This window comes from Leptomonas pyrrhocoris (genome assembly GCF_001293395.1).
Source record: "Leptomonas pyrrhocoris isolate H10 chromosome Unknown, whole genome shotgun sequence".
NCBI lineage: Eukaryota > Euglenozoa > Kinetoplastea > Trypanosomatida > Trypanosomatidae > Leptomonas > Leptomonas pyrrhocoris.
Window position 1 is genome coordinate 353,596 of NW_015438382.1, and position 18,778 is coordinate 372,373.

Sequence of the window (18,778 nt, forward strand, 5' to 3'; positions counted from 1 at the left end):
AGTATATATATATATATATATATATATAGTGTGTGTGTGCTTTACTTTTCTTGGCGGACCGACTCAACGTACGAGTTCGTACCAGCACTCAGAACACCACCGCAAATCAACTCTGATGCGGCGTTACTTTTTCTTCTTCTTAAATCCGCCACGCTTTTGATGCTTTCTGCAGCGGAGAGCGACGGAGCAGCGGCAGCACGAGACTACGTGAAAGAAAAGAGAAAAAAAAATAGAAGAAAGAAGAGAAGGAGGATGAAAGCTGAGAACGACACCACAGCAGTAACAACAACAACAAACCAACACCGGCTAAAATTGGTACGGCGAGAACCAGCCGGAAAAGCAAACGACGACAAAGGATTGAAAAGGTATAAACAGGTGGAAGCAGCTTCAGCAGAACATCAACGGCAAAGGAAAGGATGGAAAAACAAAGAAAAGAGCTGAGGAAGCAGAAAAACAAGGAGGGTGATTTAGTGTTCTCCAAGTGAGCCAGTGGAAAAGGTCGGGAGGGTGTGTACGTGCTGGGAAGAGCGTGTGCAAAAGAGAGCCTGTACACGCGAAGAGGAAGAAAGAAAAGAGCTCTCTGACGAGCCGCCCCAATCGACGACGGAGAGGCGCAACAGTTCGAGAGAAGATTTTTAAACGCAATACACCACCAAAGCAGTCTGTCGCTCTGAGCACCGTTGCAGTGCTATCAACACAGCTATCGGTTTTCTCACTCTATTGAAACGGCACGAAAGCCCACTGACCTGGTCGTGATGCTCGGCAGATAATGTACGCCTCTCTTTTCTTGTTTAAGCATCCACTTCAGAAAAGTTTCGCCAGTTCAGTCGCTCTTCTTTCTTTTCACTGACGCTGCCCTACGGCAAAAGATAGAAGTGAAAGTGAAAATGCGAAGACGCCGGAGAAGAAAAACAAAACCAAAACCAAAAACAGACACAGGGCCCTCTCAATCGCTCCAGCAGGACGAACACGACGCACAGCGGAAGCAAAGAAGGGAACGCAGCTGATGTGGATTCTCTTTTTAAAAGTTGATTCTAAAGTCGAATACAATCTTTTTGACGTGCGACAATGCAGAAGAACAGGAGATAGAGGTAGAGAGGAGACAGCAAGCGAATCGCGAGAAGAGAGACATAATGCCACATCGGTGTCAGCTAGGTTTGGGGGTCAGTGCGCCAGGAGCAACAGCCTCACCTCTCCAGCCTGGCAAAGGCAGGGGAAAGGAAGAACGGGAAACAGAAGGGAAAAAACAAGGCGTTAACGGCCGCCCCGAGTGATGATAGAGGGTGAAGAAGGAGGGAGGCTACGAACACATCCAATACAGCTGTGCTTCAGTGTGTACGTGTATGTGTGTGTGTGTGCCTCAAAGCGCTTTTGCGAGTTTTCGTCGGTGATGCGCTGCAACACCACCGCCAACACACCTCTATCGTTTTTCTTTTCCTTTTCTCTCGTCAGGACCCTCTTGACGCCGGCCCCCCGTCGATTTAGCGCAGGTTTCTTTCTATATAAATGTATATATATTATCGTAATAATAATAACAACAGTCGTCGTCGTTTAACGTCCTTTTCTCTTTTCCATGCGTCCGTCGCGGCAGCGAACGGCACGAACACCGGCAAGGGAAAGAAAGAAAGAAAGAGGAAAAGACGAAGAAAAACACACGCACACACACGCACACGCTAAAGTACAAAAACAAAACAAGATTAAATTAATAAGAGAGACGAACACGCATTTGAATAGTAGAGCTTCCACGTTTGAAGAGTCGAAAACGCTGCTGAGGCGCTGCAACGGAGGCAGCAGCAGCAGCAGCAGGAGGAGGAGGGATACAAACAAATGAAAGCTGTCTGTCTGTACCGAAGACAGAAAATATTTACCTTTGATATTATCTTTTTTTTTTTGCCATAACCTACATAACCTTAGATGCAAGAAAAAAAAAACAGGAGAGAGGGAGTGGGCCACACTATCGCAGAATTGTGCTCGTGAGCAAGGTGCAAAACAACAACAACAACGACGACCTTCTCTTTATTATTTCTCACCTTCGTTCCCCTCTATCGGGGTACGGGTAGCGGAGAAGGCGACACACCCACGCACACTCACGCAAAGTTGAGCAATAACGTACCTCTAAGAAAAAAAAAGAAAAAGAGAAAAGGGGAGAAAGCTACGGGTTTCAGCCGTCTCTTCCTCGTCCTCCTTTTGTTTTTCAAACTTCTTTTCGGGAAGTTCAAAACAAAAATGAAAACAAATCAAGAGGAGGGACTCTGCGATTCCGAATTACATAGAAAAGAGTGCACAGCGAAGCTTCGAAAAACAAAAACAAACAAAACACACACGCAATCATAAAGACAAGAAAGAGGCGCGCCGTCTCGTCGGCATTTCGGAAAGATGAAAAGGCGAGGAAAAGGAAGCGATATCACGCGAGATAGGAATAATAACAGTAATAGAAATAATAGAAATAAACAGATCAGTGCGTCGCTGAACAGGAGAGAGAGAGAGAGAAACAAAAGAAGAAAAAAAACAGAAACAAACACGAAGGCCACACCGAGAAAAAAAAGGGAGAGGGAAATTTGAAGTCAGAGGGCAAAACATGGAAAAGTAGCAGAGGCGTAAAAGAGCAGCTGAGATGAATGACGAAGAGTCCATTCCTCGTTGGGGAGAGAGAGAGAGAGACAGAAAGGAAAACAAATGGCACAGCGAAATATGGCCGTCGTTCAGGCCAAACACTTGATGATACAAATCTCTCTCCCTCCCTCTCCACAAAATATATATATTAATTTGTAATACAAATAAAACCGCGTGAAGACCGACAACGAATAAAATAACAACCGTCATCATGACAAGGAACAAAAGCGGCAGTAAGGCTGCTGCGTGGTAGAGACATCTCCGTCGCATAGAATGTGTGTATATGCGTGTGTGTGGGGTGACTTCGATATAGTTTAACACTTCGCGATGATCAATGTAAAGGCATTGAAAACAGAATTACTTCTTGATTAACATTTTTTTTCCCCAGCGAACTGCGTACACGGTCGAGTTCGAGAGCCATCACATGACAAGCGCTCTCAGTGGCGAGGCGAAGGCAAACACACAAGACAGAAAAGAAAAGGAGGAGAGAGAGGAGAAGCGCAGCGTGTATAGAGGCCAGCGCGCACTCGAAGATTCAGACGCTAAAAGATCTTTAATAATAATAATAAAAAGAAAAACAACAACAGAGAGAGGATAACGGAACCGATTTTGGGAATATGAAAGTCACGCAGCACTCAGCCTCCCCCCGAGAGGAGGCATCCATGCCTGCCGTTGTGGCAACAACAACAGCAGCAGCACAGAAAACAAAAAAATATATATGTAAAAGAAAACGAGGTTGACATCAACAGAGAGAAATACGCGAGTATCAACAGTGCGTTCCCGCTGGAGAAGATGTGAAGGGGAAAGATAACATGACAAAGAAAGCGAAAACACAAACATCGCAGAAGGCCGTCGCGTTCTCGCAGCTGTCCCTTCTCCTCTTCGTTTTGCATTGAAAGAGCCACAGCGATCCACCGTCGAAAAAGGGCCAGCAACGCTCACGCTGGAGGAGAGCGGCAAGAAAAAAGAAGAAGAAGAAGAAAAGTGATTACGATGAACAGCGCCATCAACGACACCGTGGAAATAACAATCGTGTTCAAGGCACTTCAAAAAACAAACACAAACACAAAACAGAATACGAAATGAGGCGGCTGCAACGTGACTCGGGAAGGGAGAGAAAAGATGGATATGGAAAACGGCCGTGCAGCCAGGCGGTACAGGAGGAAATGCGGGAGAGGGCGAGACCAACAACAACAACACTAAAAGTCGGCGATAAAAAGAGAAAAGAAAAGTCCTTACGAGTTCACTGCGGAAAGAAAGAAAAACGAAGAACACACGTAGGAGCGAACGAAGCCGGTTAAAAACAAACAAACAACGTAGCGAGATACGGGAAGTAAAGGAGCGACCGAGTGCGTAGTGCGGGAGCCCCTCTCCTCCCCCCCCCCCCACCTACACATCCCTCCCCTCTCTCTCTCTTCCTCGCAGTTCAATCACGAGGCCCACTAAAAAAACGATCGCCGCCTCGTGAACAGCGGTAATACTTCCAGCGACGCGCACTGCGGCGAGTGAATCCACAGTCTCACGCACGCAGATCCGCCGCATTGACAGGGGCAGGTAAAAAAAGCAGAGAAAGAATAGTATACTAACGCACAACGGTGAGGTGTGGGGCCTGCGTTTGTGTACTACATCGGCCCCATCGCTGGGTTCGCGGAGTACCCCTGCTGGTCCGCCGTCGACATCTTGCTCAAATACGAAGGCTTCGACGATGTCGAGGGCAGCGGTGGTGGCGGCGGCGGCGGTGGCAGGACCTCCCCTGGCACGTTCACCATCTGCGTATCGCCGCTGAAGGTCCAGCTCTCCGCATAGGGGTTGAAGTTGGAGGCGTAGTACGGGTTGCGTGCGTTTCCGCTGCTGTTCGCCGTCACTTCCATGTCATTCGACGCACTGCGACTGCTGTTGTTGTTGCTGTTGTTGTTGTTGTTGCTGTTCATGCCTCCCGTGGTGTAGAAGCTGGGAGTTGCGCCACGTCCCCCGCGGTAGCCACCGTTATTCATCGCGCCGCGTCCGCCGTAAGGTGTGCTGCCGGGGTAGCCACCGCCGTACGCCCCACCGCGATAGCCCGACGACGACCCACCCGCACCAGCCCCAGCCCCAACCCCACCGCGTCCACCAGCGTTCTGACCATGGTAGCGGCTGTTATTGTTGTTGCTGCTGGCCTGTCCTCCGCGACGACCGCGTCCACTCGCTGCCGCGTCGATGGCCCACGTGACGGCGCGGGACGAGGCACGAATGTCAACGGTCGCCGCGCCTGCCTGGTCGAGCTGCTCGTACCACTCCACCGCCGCTTTGTACCAGGCACGAAGCTCTTCCTGGACGGCGTTCGTCGTGGTGGTGGTGTTCGTGTTCCTTCTGCGGCTCTCCTCTTCACTGCCCGTCGTCTCCGTCGGGGAGGCGCCAGGCAAAGACGGCATCGCCGGTGGCGGCGGTGGCGCTGTCGTCACATCGCTGAACTCACGCGACCGCAGGACGGCCTCAACGAGGGAGCACCACCGCGCACACAAGGTCTGCACCACACCCGGCGTGGGCAGCACACGCGCCACGTCCGGCAGCGGCGGCGGCGGTGGCAGGAGGCGCTTGATGAAGAGCGACGGCGTGGCCCCGAGTACCTCGTAGAGGTCCGCGTCGGTGTCGGCCGTTTGCACCCGCTGAACCGCCGCCGTGGCCATTCCGTGTTGCGGCAGAGACCCAGCTGAAGTGGCCGCCGCCGTTGCCGCAGCAGCAGAGGACACAGACGTGCTCATCTGAGGCTGGTAATAGGTGGGGGAGGTGCGGTAGGGGTTGTGCTGCGAGTGACTCCCGCTGCCACTGCCTGTGCCGACGACAGAAACGGAGAGGAGTCCGCCGCTGTTCATGCTGCTGCCAAGGAACGCCGAGGACGGCGGCTTCTGTTGTTGCGGCGGGGGGACGGCGTCGTAGACCCCGTTGCTCGCGACGGGGTGGTTGAAGGAGGCGTTGTAGGGGTAGCTGCCGGGGCCGGCCACCCCACCGATGCTGCTGCTGCGTGGGGGGGAGACGAGCGGGACCGCCTGCGGACTTGTTGTGCTGCTTCCGTAGTTGTCGAACTCCTGCTGCTCTATCTGCTGCTGCTGCTGTGATGGCAGATTTGAGCTCTGGTACGACGGCGTTGGTGCGCGTGGCTGCGACGGCGCTGCGGTGAAGGGCGACACACCGCGGGACTGCGGGGAGAGGTTCGGCGGGAGCATCAGGTTTGGCATCACCCCCACCCCGCCAGTCGGGTTGGCGCTGGCGGCGGTGGTGGGGGAGTAGTCCAGGAAGTACTGCCGCCCGTCTTTGGTGGTGGTCGAGATGCGCTTCCGCACCGGACCGGAGGGCGTCGAATGAGCCGAGGCGGTGTCAGTCGACGGCTGCTGATGTGGGGTGTGCACCGCAGCGCCCGGCACCAGCTGCGGCGAGCGCGCCGTCGCACCACCAACGGCAGCGGCGTTGTTGTTGCTGCTCGCGCTTAAAAGGGCCGAAATGGTCAGGGGTGGGTGGGCCGTCGCACCGGCATCACTGTTGTGGTGACAGGTGTAGTTGCCGTTGTTGTTGGCGGCCGAGGACGGCGTGGAGCACTCCTCTCCGCTGGACGGCTGCCGGCCCTCGTCGATCCCCTCCACCTCGGAAGGCTTTGGCGGGAGAGGCCCGCCACCGGCAGCGGTTGGAGCCGACGGAGACGCGGTCATGGGGGACAGGTTGCTGTACGGGTCCCAGGTGAAGAGCAGGCGAGGTGTCGTGCCGCTGCTGCCGTTTAAAGAGGAGGCCTTGAAGGACGCGGAGAGCGGCGGCGCGTGTCCGCCGATGGAGAGGTGCGGGGTGCCCCCCTCGCCCGACCCGTCGTCCTGCGAAGGGACGCTGAAAGACATCGCGTATCCGCTGCAGCAACAAGAGCAACGAGAAACAACAAACGATGAAAAACGGTAAATGAAACTTCTGTGCTCAGTGAATGCAACACCGACACCTCGTGGCCGAGAGGAAAGGCAACAACACCAACAACAATAGCACAAGGGCACAGCGCGAATACGCGTCTGCAATGCGCTACGTGCAGCGATGATCACGGCGGAGTGGACGAACAACAACGAGAAAACAAAGGAGAATGGGAGGTGACAACAAGAGACGGAGGGAAAAGGAAGAAAGAAAGAAAGAAGACACACACGTGCGTGCGTGCGTGTGTGTAGAGTAGGTACGGACCTAACAGCGGCAAAACCAGCACGTCAAAATTTCTTCTTTTTCTTAAAACCTCGATAGCGCGAAGTGAGGGGTGAAGAGAAGAAGAAAGAGAAGAATAATGAAAAGGGGGAGGAACGTAGCAGGAGAAACGAAGACAACGACGACGAGAGACAAAAGATAATGGAAAGGGAAGGTGGGAAGAAGCGAGAGGAAATGAACGCTGCAGGAAGGAAAACAAAACAAAATAATCAGATTGTAGGAGACTACAAGAACGAAAACGAAAATCGGATAAAGAAGGTACAATAAGCTACAAATCAAAAAGCAGCGTTAAAAGCGGAGATACAACGAGTTCAAGGAGAGAAAAAGAGAAGAGGCGTCGTGGACGAGGAAAACAAGTCAATAGGCGGAGAAATAAACAACAAAAAAAGGAAGGAGTTCAAAGTAGAATAGAATAGGAGCCTGCTGTACTACTGTTTGCTTCACTTAGGATGTAGGTGAGAGAGAGGGTGATACACTCACCCACAGAAATCACAAACCCGAGAAAGAACGAAGATGATGGATGACATCAAACAACGAGGTTCGTAGTAGACGGCGCTTCTGGCGATCCAGAGTGCAAAATCAGAAGCTTGACGAATTGAAGAACACACAAACAAGAAAAAAAAGTGTACTACGTTCTCCAATAGACTTGCTAACCGCAACTGCAAAACACTCTCTACAAATCTGAGAAGAAAGAAAGAAAGAGAGAATCGGAGTCTGTGAAGTCAAACCCCGAGATTACATGTAGCAACAAAAACAATGAATCGTAAAAACTAAAACAAACAGAAGAAGGTATATAAAAAAGAAAAACGGCAACACCGACAAGAACAATATCTTTTGAAAGTGGTGAGACAAGGAAGGGAAGAAGAAATCACACACACACACACACCTACATGCGCGATGGTTATTTCTTTTCTGGTTTCCCCTGTGGAAGGGGGTATGTATATATATATATATATGTGACACAAAAACTTCTGCTTTAGGTCCAGAGCGTGTTGAGGTACACGCGGGTTTTCAGAAAGGATGCAAACGACTGTCGATGACGAGAGATGATTGTTTGCGCCCTCCCTTTTTTTCTTCTCGCACAAAAACGCCAACCGCCCTCGGACGGCTTCTCTCTCCTTATGCCCGAAGCGGGTGAGAAGCGGGGTGGCGTTTCGAAAAAAAGAGAAAAATAAAGAAAAGCGGAGGAGAACGAAGAAAGTGCGCGTCCTTCTTTTAAGACAAGTAAATAATTTCGTGGTACTTCAGGTCCGTTTGGCTCGGCCAGTCAACCGAAAGCGAAGACAACAAAGAAGATAATAATAAGAAGAGAATACTCTGTCGCTATCCACAGTCCAAAAACCCGACCTGTCCGTTGCTCGAGCTGTTTTACCGACTCCCCCTCCCCCCTACGGTGAGCGTTAAAAGAAGAGCGAAGGACGAGGTAGGTGATGTGAATGATTCTGTGTAGCACTCACACAGACACACACAGAGAGAGGAAGGAAGGAAGAAGAGGAGAGAGCGGGAGGTGAAATCTGTCGATTTCAAAGTACTCCGAAATGGTGCTGCAAAAAAGAAGAAGAGGAAGAGAAGAGGAAAGAGAAAAGAGAGAAAAAGTCTATCGAGGAGCGAAAAGATCGCCGTTGGCACCAATGGAGAGTTTTCTTGAATCTTTCTGAGGCGGGACGACGTACCGAAGAGGGCTGCCCAGCAGCAACGTCAATGTGATGGCGAATATGTTTTTATCATTTGTTTTGTTGTTGTTTGTTGTGATGACAACGAGAAAGTAGAAAATACATGCGAGTAAGCAAAAATATACCGGGGACGATGCAGGGAAGAATAGATAACAAAAAACATTAAAGAGATAGGAGATAGAGACAGGAGAGAGGAAGGTGGGCTCCGATGAAAGAGAGAGGAGAAGGAAGAAAGAGGCGATGGCACGCCGACGCGGTCCATCCAGAGCGCAGGACGCCGCCTCCGCCGCCGCCGCGTTCTCATTTGGCGCGGATGGCTCCACAAAACCAAACGTTCACGACCGCGTTAATACCCCCCCTTTTTTTACTCATGCTTGTGAGAAATGCTACGGCTGTTTCGGTTTTCCTCCTCGCGTGTTCTCTCATCACACCAACGACGAACACACAACGCAGCGGAGTGTGCATGCACCGACTCGGTGCGCCTTCGCTGCAGCGCTCCACGACCCACACACACAATACGCACATACACAACCCTATGATTCACGTAGTAGATTATCGTACCATTCTTCCGTTGACTTCTCTGAACCGAGTTCACATTGTCGCAGCTGCTGAACAGCAAATAAAAAAAATGCTTTGTCACACACCCTACCACCGCATCCATACGTGAAAGAGACAACGATAGAGGCAATACGAATAATAGTAGAGCGAAGAAAAGCATAGGTATTCCGTCAGCACGATAACTAAATACATAGCAAAAAATGAAAAGCAGTAACAGTGAACGTTAGAGAAGAGAACAACAGTCATCACCTCGCCCACTACCACCACAACCGCACAGCATAAAAATATCGACCAGGCTCGTCTACGAAAGAGTATTAAATGCGCCAATACAACGCCTTAAAAAAACAACAAGGCAGAGGGGAATAGATTCATATATATATATAAACCTTTTCCCTCTCGAAGGCGACAACAGAGAATCCTAATAATAAGCACGATATAGAGTGCCTAGCCCCCCGACGACAGCTTTCGCTGTCTTCAGCGCGTTGAGGTCCATCGACTTCGTTGGTATACTCGCCAGATCCACACGCTCCCCTCTATTTAGCTATCATCTTTCTCTTGGTTGTTATAATATATATAAAAAGATGTAGCTTCTCCACGCGAGCTTAGAGAAGGCCGACCCCGCTCTCTGTCTGGAGAGCGACCGCAAAAAGAAGAAACACCGCCAGTCACAATACAACTCAGATGTGCACATAACAGATAATCAAACACCCACACGAAAAGAAACTATGAGGGCGCGGAGACACGCTTGTAACATCTACAACGGGGCCGCCTGCGTGCGTGTCGGCTATTCTGCCTTTCCTTTTCAGATTCACGCCGTGCACGCAGAGCTGACACCTTACATAAAAACAAAAAGGAAAGGAAAGGAAAAGAAGAAGACAAAGCACTGGCAGGCAACACAGCAGAACACAAGGAGGACTCAAACCGAAGGGGGAGGGGAGAGAGGGAAAAGAAAATCGAGTTCAACGGGTAAAAAGAAGAGAACGAAAAAGGGGACGCAATGCGCCCCCAAAGTGAAAAGCGAAGGAGAGCACACACACAAGCACACCCCAGACACGCAGTAGAACACAAGAAAGAGTCATATATATATATACAAGTGTCTGCGGACAGAGGCAAGCACTCTGCAACGCCGAAATAGTAATAATAGTAATCTCACACATACAAAAGGTGATGCGAGAGAAGCGGTAAACAAAGGAAATAGAATTCCTTTTAAAAAGGATTTATGCAGTTAGGTTATCGAGAAAACGAGAGAAAGGAGACGCAGCGTTGATGCACCGCCTTAGCGTTTCTTTTCATTGGCCCCAAAAGCCTTGTAGTACGGCTCGTGGTGGAAAAGACTGCGCAGGAGGATGTGGTAGTCGTACTCGTTGTTCGTGGGCGGCTGCTGAAAGCTGGCACCATTGCTGCTGCTGTTGCCACTGCCGTGGAAACTGCTGCCGCGACGCGTCAGCGCAGGCGAGGGGGCGGGGTGTTCCGACGTGCGCGCCTCACTCACCTCCAGCGGCGGGAGGGGAAAGGCATTTGGCTGCTGCAGTTGCTGTTGCTGCGTGCGTGGCGTCGAGTACTGCGCACGGCTCACGATCTGCACATGCGGAGACGTGGGTGGCGGCAGCGTGGGATTGCCTGGACTCGTACCCGGCGTGCCATCGCCCAGCGGAAAGGGTGGAAAGGCGGCGTTGTTCTCCGGCGAGGTGGTCAAGACGGCGCTGTGCGTGCATGGACTTGTCATCAACACCCCTTCGCCTGCGCTGTTGTTGTTGCCGCTGCCGTTGCACATCGGTTTGGAGAGCAGAACGTCGTAGAGCAGAATCTCCAGCGACAGGGCGGCGCGCTTGAGGGCGCCCTCGAGGCTGGCCATCTGCTGCTCCAGGGAAGTGCGGTACACGACAGAGGAAGGGAAAGGGGAGACGGAGAACGCAGGGGGCGGATTCACTTGGGACAGGTCCTGACCGGAGTTCGAGCGCCGCACGCCGCCGTACCCACTGCGAGGCGCGGCCAGAACGGCCGACGACGTTGTCGTTGCTGTTGTGGTGCCTGTTGCGGGAGGACCCGCCGCCGCCGCCTCCTCCGTCGTCCGCTGCTCGCTGCTCGCCAGCAGGCTCAGCCGACTCGAGTAGTGAATGTGCGTCCGCAGGTTCACCACGGCGTGACCGTTGCGCAGTTCGACAAACATGAGTGACTTCGGGTCCGCCACCGCAAGGCCATCGCGGATCCAGCGCGTCGCTGCATCCCGCAGAGAGTGGCGGGGCAGCGGGGCAGCCTGCGCGAGCGTCGCCGCGTGCGCTGCGGGCGCGTCTTCGAACTCCTCCTGCAGCTCCAACGCGGCGCTGATCAGCTGACGTTGCAGCTGTCGGCGGTTTCGGAGCTGCAGCCGGCTCACGTCCGCCTGCGTGCCCGAGGCGGTGGCGACGGCAGCGGCGGTAGAGGCCGCCGAGATGAACGTTGGTCCACCGGGTGCAGCCGCCGTTGGATTTGCTGGAGGATTCGGTGGGGCGGTCGTGGAGGCGGAGGTGCTGTTGTTTGCCTGGGATCGACCCAGCGGAGACGTCGGCGAGCTGTTCATGCTCGTCGCCGCCGCCGTCTGCGCCTCCAGCCGCGTCGCACGCTGCGTTTTAGCGTACTCGACGTCTACCGTGCGACTGACGCCGGTGCGCAGCTCGAAGAGGTCGCCGCAGGCCTCCTCGCCGGAGCGGCCGCCGTGCAGAAAGAAGCGGGTTCCAGGGTACAGCGGATCCTCCGCCATGGCTGCCATCGTGCGTGCTTCCGGGATGAAGGTGGGCAGGTGGAAGTAGTCGGCGGACGTCACCGGCTGCGGCTGCGGCGAGGCGAGAACAGCCGCCTCCGCATCATCACCGCCGTCTTCGGCGCTGTTCGCATCGCCGCACGACCAGCGTTGCCCACGACGCACCATCAGCGGTGCCGGCGGTGCGCGATCGGGTGAGCAGACCGACGAAGGGGACGCATTCGCCTCTTTCCGGGTCTGCGAGCGGAGGTGACGTGCGGCGTACCCCATCAGCGTCAGCGGCAGCACGGATGGTGACGGAGCAGCGGAAGAGGACTCGCTTCGACGGAGGTCATTCTGAGCTCCTTCCGGCGGGCGTGCGTGTCGTGGGTAGGGTCGGGCCTCCTCGCAGGGGTCCACCAAACTCACCGCGTCCTGCTCCGCGTCCAAGGCGGCGGCCCACGGTCGGCCGTGGCAGATCGCCACCCGTCGCCACACGTTCTCCTTCACGTAGTACGCGTGCAGATCAAAGAAGGTGAGGTGCTGCTGACCCGTGTAGGAGAAGCCGCCGTAGACGTACAGGCACTCCCGCTGCACGTCCACCACCATGCAGGCGCCCGTCCGCGCCCGCGCCGTGCTGTTCACCGAGCTGGAGTAAAGTGCGTGGTGGACGTCGCGGCCGCGGATCATGTTGCTCATGGTGGGGTTCGTGGGGTGCTGCGCGAGCTTCGCCTCCACCGCGGCCACCGTGCGGCGACGCAGCTGCGCCCCGCGCTCGCTGAGCTGCAGCGCGATGTGGTGGTTCTCGGGCTCGTCGAGGAAGCGCCGGAGGAGGGGGGTCGGGATGCCGTCACGCACTTGCACCCAGATACGCGTCACAATATTCAGACACCACAGATCGTTGTAGAAGTACAAGTCATCGCGGCCGCCAAAGATGTACATGTAATGGCGCTGGAAGGCGGCACTGGTGGGGCGACGGCGGCCGTGCAGGGCACCGGTAGCCGGGATCATCTCCGTCCAGTACTTGCCCACCATACGCCGCAACGCACGCTCGCGCCACCGCACGAGCCGACGGGCGTGCGCCAACCGCCAGCTGGCACACCGTTCTTCGAGGCCGACGGTTTGGCTGTCGTCGGCGGGCGCGGCGTCTCGCGCCTGCGCCGCTGCGTCCTCCTCCCGCAGCACGTGGTGCATCACCCGCGCGCTTTCCGTCTTGTCGTACTCGATGCTGTCGAGGAACAGCGCCGGGTTGGCGGTGACCTCTTCCGCCGTGAGGGGGTGGTCGAGGTGGAGGACGTGGGTGGTGGGGTCGATGACCTCCCCCATGGCAGTCATACCGCCAAACAGCACGACGACCTGCTCCTCCTTCTTGCTGGGATCGATGTGCGGATTGTTTGCCTTGGCGGGCGGCTGCCGTGGATACTGGCGGGGGGCGATGAGTGTCTGCGCCGTCGCCCCCCATACATCTTTCATCCGCGACGTCGTCTCCAGCCGGCGCCACGTCAGCGTCGTCAAATTCAGCGAGAAGAAGCCGTGCACGCAGACGTCGCCCACCGTGATGCCGCCCAAGACGGCCATGCAGGTGTCGCCGTTCTCGTCGACGTAGAGGGCGGCGGACTGACCGTAGGCTGGCGGAGGCATGTTTCGGTTGTGACCGACGTTGCGCCCCCGCGACGCGGCCGTTGCCGTCTCTTCGTTGCGCTCATCCATGTCCTCCATGTCCGCGTCATCGTCGCTGTCGCTCAGAGAGCTGCCACCATCCTCTTCATCGTCATCGCCGTAATAGTAATCATACTCGTCGTACTCGGAAGCGGAGGGAGAGGGGTTGTGGATGCGGCGTTCGGCCTGGACACGGGCGATAAACTCAGCAACGGTCTCGTCCGGTCGAGGGCGATCCAAGACCTCGTCGTCATCATTTTCACTGAAGTTCTCCATCTCAGAGACGGAGTGCCGCCGTCGCGATCGCGGAGGTCGCGGAACACGCGTCGTAACTTCCAGGATTTGCTCCTCGTCATCGTCGTTGCGACCGACGGCCTCTGCACCGCGGCTGCCCAAATCCTCCTCTGCTGCTTCGCCTTCTCGTTGGTGCTGCTGCCGCTCCTGCTGCGACGGCGGCACCGCCACCGCATTGTCGTCCGCGGCGGGGACGCAGTCCAGCTTCGTCCACCGCCCCGTGATGGTACTGTATTCCCAGACGTCGTTGAAGGGGTCGTCGCCGAGGCCGCCGTAGAGGATTAAGGAACCACGGGGTGGGTAGGGCAGCAGAACGTGTCCGCTGCGCGACTGCGGGGCCGGGTAGGGCGTACGTGCCGCCTTCAGCCGCCGTAGTGCGTCTGCCTCCACGATGCTCGACAGCAGCGGGGCTCCCGTGGAGTTAAACAGGTACGGCTGCGTCGCCGGCGTAGAAGGGGGAGGAGAAGGATCCGAAAGGGTGGTGGTGGAGGGGACGCGTCCGTCCCCCTTCAGGGCAACACCGCCAAAGACGGGCTGCGGTCCCACCACCCCGGTGCAGAGGTCCGCGTAGAGGCTCAGCTCCACGCGGTTGATGGTGCGGGGTGGACGCGGGGCTGCTCTTGCTGCTGCCGCTGCGGCTGCGGTGGTAGTGGCCGCTGTTGTAGTAGTAGCAGGGTTTGCTTCTGCATCTTCTTCGTTGTTGCCGCGCGGCAGTGCCTGGATGCGGCCCTCTCCATCTCTCGCCTCTGCGCCATCGTCGTCATCAGCGGCCTCGTTTTCCACCTCTGTCGCTGCTGTCGCCCCACCCGTCGTGGCGCGTGCCAAGACAGTCGCGATACGGGGTTGTTTGTGCCGACGCACCGCCGGCTCACCGGGAATCCAAATGCGCTGCAGGTGGAACACCTCGTCGTGGGTGTCCTCGGCTGAGACGAGGCTGCTGCCGCCGCTGCTGAGTGACGTGTCCTGCGACGACACACGTGGGTGTCGTGTGATGGGTGGGTCGTCCTCCGCTGTCAGACCGTAGAGAGGCTGCAGGTACTGCTGCTGCTCCCGCACCTCGGGGTCGCCGTAGAGGAGCGTGAAGCAGCCGTGGTATTGAGGAATGGCGGACATGACGTGCAGGCGGTATATATATCTTATTACACCTCGCTTCTCACTCTGTTAAAAGGCAGCAAATAGATATAAAGACAACAACAGCCAAAACAGGAAGGGAGGGAAGAGGGGGGCGGCTGAACGTGCTCCAAGCTCCTTTGCGAATCCCCACGCCTTCACACACAAGAGCCAGAGAAGCCGAAAGTGGCAGTGTGCAGAAGGTCGGAGGTCGGCGGGGGACGGAGCAACACCGCGCACGCACAACTGTGGCTACTGCGGAGGCCAACGATGCAGGACGTACGCAGCTGTAGGCAGCGAGAGAGACGAAACAAAACACAAACAAGGTACAAGGGGGAATCTGTGCGCAGCACCCGGCACGAGAAATCGGGCAGGTGCGATTGATTGCGGATCAGAATTTATATACAAATATATTAATGAAAAGAGCGAGAAAGGAAGAGACCAGGTTTAACAGCTTAATTGAAGAGAAGGAAAACACCTGACCAGCGAATACGCGGAAAGAGAAAAAAAAGATGGTAGTTTGACGGCACTTTAATCGCAACTGTAGAGGCTGACACCGGTGGTATACGTGCCGCAGAAGCCACAAAACAACAACAACCACAACAGCAAGAAGAACGGCAGCGTAATACTAATAATAATAACAAATGATGATACAGCGACGGCGAATGCAGGCAAAAAGCTGAAAAGAAATCCACCGAAACACAAATGAGGAGGCAGCAGCACAGATCCGATGGCGTAAAAACATATAAACAACAACAACACAAGACAGACGGAGGTCAATTTCACAGCAGTTATGATAACAGTGAATAAAACACTTAAATAAAAACCCTTGCGCGTAGCCGCAAATCTTAACTGTGCAGAAGAAGAAGAAAAAAAGAAGGTTGTCTGTGCGACGGAAGCACAGGCACACACGCACACACACACAAGGATGTTCAGACACAAAAACCACAGATCGTCACTCAAGGACCTTACAACTTTTCTGAAAAAGATGTACAGATATACAGATATATATGGGCAATATTAGACAACTCGATAGAAGATCTGTCACACACACACTTACTCTATCAAACACACACACACACACAGAATACCCAAACAAAAGTGTCTCCCTCGATATATATATCTGCTTTGTTGACGAGCAACGCCGTGCGTGGGAGAGAGAGAAACGGTCAAACACGGAAACGGACCACAGCAGCGACACGAACAGGGAGAAAGACGGCGATCGTAACGGAGAGAAAAGCGAAGCGCAAGACGGCGTCACCGTGAGGTTTCTGAGAAGGAGGGAAAAGAAAGCGCCGGGGTTCAAGGAGGAAGGAAAGAATGGAGGAGAGAAAAACAACACATCAACAATAAAACGATTCCCCTTTCACGCTGCAGTGAGGTATAAACAAAGAAACCAGAGTGGAGTCGCGATGACGGAAACAAACCAAATAAGAATCGAGAAACAATTAAGCAAAACAAACAAAAAGAAAAGTCAGTGTGAGAGAGAGATAGAGAGCGAATGAGTGAGTGAGAGGGCCGAGAAGCAGTTGTTATAGTTCTGAAAAACAAAAACAAAAAGGAAAAGGAAACCAAAAGCACCAGCAGACAGAGAGACACAGACACAGACACAGACACAGACACACACACCCGCCAACCAGAAATGGCGAATAATGTGCGGGTGTGGAAGTGCGAGAATGATCAGCAAAAGCGATTAAGCCCTCTCCAACACAGCGGTCCCGCAGAAAAAAGAAAAGGGATAACAGGCCGAGCGAGAAGAGAAGAAAAGAGCGGAGATGGCGCAGTGCCCAAATAACAGAAAAGAACAAGTTTGTGAATCAAAAAAACTTCTTCCTATTCGACCGAGCTTTCTTCGACGTTTGTTCCACCTCACTGTGGCTGACTACACAATGATAGACGCGGCCGCTTCTGTGCCGTAGCCGATGGAATGGATTTCCTCGGCGGTGGTTACCAGAGGAACGAATTGGCTGTGGGAGGTATCGGCACAGCAGGAGGGTAAATGCCAGAAGATCGTTATAGTAACCGGTTTTCGACAAGAAAAATAGCTTTCTTAAATTGTATTTTGCTGAATGGTTAGACGTGCGTTTTGTTGTTGGGTGAAGCAGAGTAAATGTGTGGGACCAAAGCGGTAGAGCGACGTACCTCCGTACACGTTTGTGAAGGCGAAGTACCGGAAAAGAAGGAGGAGAGGAGAGAGCGGGAGAGAAAATGACGGAGCAGAAGACGATGAAATAATACATATACATATATATTAATTGAAGACAACGCTGATCTCGGGAAGCAGAATTCCCTCCCCTCCCCCCCCCGCCTCCGCGGCACAAAGCAGGCAACGGGCAAGATCATTTTCCGCGACTTCACACACACACATGAGACTTCATTTACGTAGCGTGTGGGTGTTTTACGGAACAGCGCCGTTCGTGGCTGACGACAACAACACCGTTAAAGGCAGATGACGGGAAACGTCAGCGTCACGCCCAGTGCCAGCAGACCACGCACGCATCGTAGGTGTGTGTGTGTGTGTGTGTGTATGTGCGTCTGTGTACGTTGCACAACTCGAACCCCGAGCGTTGTAGACGGTGTCGCGGCACGTACCTTCAACGACTTGCGTATTTGCATCAGCGTACTTCTTCGCGTTCAATCATTCCAGTGTAAAACAAAACAAAACAGAAGAAACAATGGGAGGAAATGAAACGAGATAGCGAAAGGAATAAACACGAAAATATATAAAAACAAAGAAAACAAACAAACAATCAAAACAACAACAAAAAACCGGACACCTCATTCAAATGAGAGTGCTACATAACAGCGGGGGGAACAGAAGAACAACGGCAACAACAGCGACAGCGAAGGAGAAAGTGGTATATTCTTTCCATTACTTCGCGTTTCTCCCCCCTCCCCCCCTTCTCTGTTCTCTAGCGGGCGGACCGAGGAGAGACGATCAACACGGAGAACGAGGAGATGTGCTCCAATTCAAAATCTGTTTTTGAATTCTACGAAAGAACCATTTTTGTTCCCCAACGGCTTATGTGCGCTGTGTGGAGAGAGAGAGAGAAGGAAAACAAAAACCCAACGCTCGAGCCGCGTGCAACGGACAGCGCAAACAGCGGGGGCAGCGCTTTTGCAAGGATATAGGATGCGGTGGACAATGCCGACACAGCAACAACAAACGAATAAACAAGCAAGCAACCTAGCAGAAAACGACAAAAAAAAAAGAAGCCGTCTTTCTATTTGGGATTGAAAGGTGCCTCACAAAACACAGAAGCGAACACTCGCGTGCAAGCCGGAGAGTCAAAAGAAGAGGCTGCAATAATTATATATATATATATATATATATATATATATATATATTTAAAGTGCATAAGCCAAATCGACAAGAGAAAAAGTACATTACAGAGCAAGAAGATTCTTCCTCGTTTTTAGAAGTCACAACGAACCAGAGTCCGGACGCAACACAGGTGCGGAAAGGAAGAAGAGGAGAAGCACCACACGACGAGTTTGTCGGCGCGAAACTTGCGAAAAACAGGGCACGTCGCGTAGAGCCACTTCCTCCCCATTCGTCGGCACCTACTCTTTTGAAGCGAGAGAACGTAGGAGAATGCATGAAGTGTGTATAAAAATAGTACTGAAACATGAAATTATTTAGTAGCGCGTTCGAAACCGCGAATAAGAGAAAAACGTACATACATATGTATTTAGAATGGATAAATACGAAGAAGTACTGCTCTTGGACGTGTATGTGCGTCTGCAGCCTCGAGAGTCGATAAAGGAGCGTAGCGAAACGACACGCACACACGCACACACGTATATATGTGTCAAAATTGGAAACCGTATTGGACGCAACGAGGAAGAAGGGCAGAGCAACACCCGGGGGGCACACGATAGATCGGAATGGAAACAAACACGATTCAAACTAGCACAAACAAACAAACAAACAAACAAAGCCGCG

General features: G+C 53.5%; 4 protein-coding genes across 4 annotated transcripts in view; all 4 read right to left on the minus strand.

The window, feature by feature from the left end:
- Positions 1-1,052, minus strand: part of ABB37_08821 (hypothetical protein) — a gene marked incomplete at its 3' end in the record, with an annotated part of 3,177 nt that extends 2,125 nt beyond the window's left edge. Inside the window, exon 1 of the mRNA XM_015807940.1 lies at positions 1-1,052. This exon is cut by the window's left edge and continues 2,125 nt beyond it.
- Positions 1,053-2,328: 1,276 nt separating this feature from the next.
- Positions 2,329-2,883, minus strand: ABB37_08822 (hypothetical protein; the record flags this gene model as incomplete). The annotated part of the gene is made up of 1 exon (XM_015807941.1): positions 2,329-2,883. One exon carries the CDS (start codon positions 2,881-2,883, stop codon positions 2,329-2,331), a length of 555 nt encoding a protein of 184 aa, XP_015653599.1.
- Positions 2,884-4,235: 1,352 nt separating this feature from the next.
- On the minus strand, positions 4,236-8,502 carry ABB37_08823 (hypothetical protein; the record flags this gene model as incomplete). The annotated part of the gene is made up of 1 exon (XM_015807942.1): positions 4,236-8,502. Exon 1 carries the CDS (start codon positions 6,474-6,476, stop codon positions 4,236-4,238), a length of 2,241 nt encoding a protein of 746 aa, XP_015653600.1. The 5' UTR covers positions 6,477-8,502.
- A 1,824-nt stretch (positions 8,503-10,326) lies between these two features.
- Positions 10,327-16,898, minus strand: ABB37_08824 (hypothetical protein; the record flags this gene model as incomplete). The annotated part of the gene is made up of 1 exon (XM_015807943.1): positions 10,327-16,898. The coding sequence occupies exon 1, from the start codon at positions 14,833-14,835 to the stop codon at positions 10,327-10,329; it is 4,509 nt and encodes a 1,502-aa protein (XP_015653601.1). The 5' UTR covers positions 14,836-16,898.
- Positions 16,899-18,778: the final 1,880 nt, after the last annotated feature.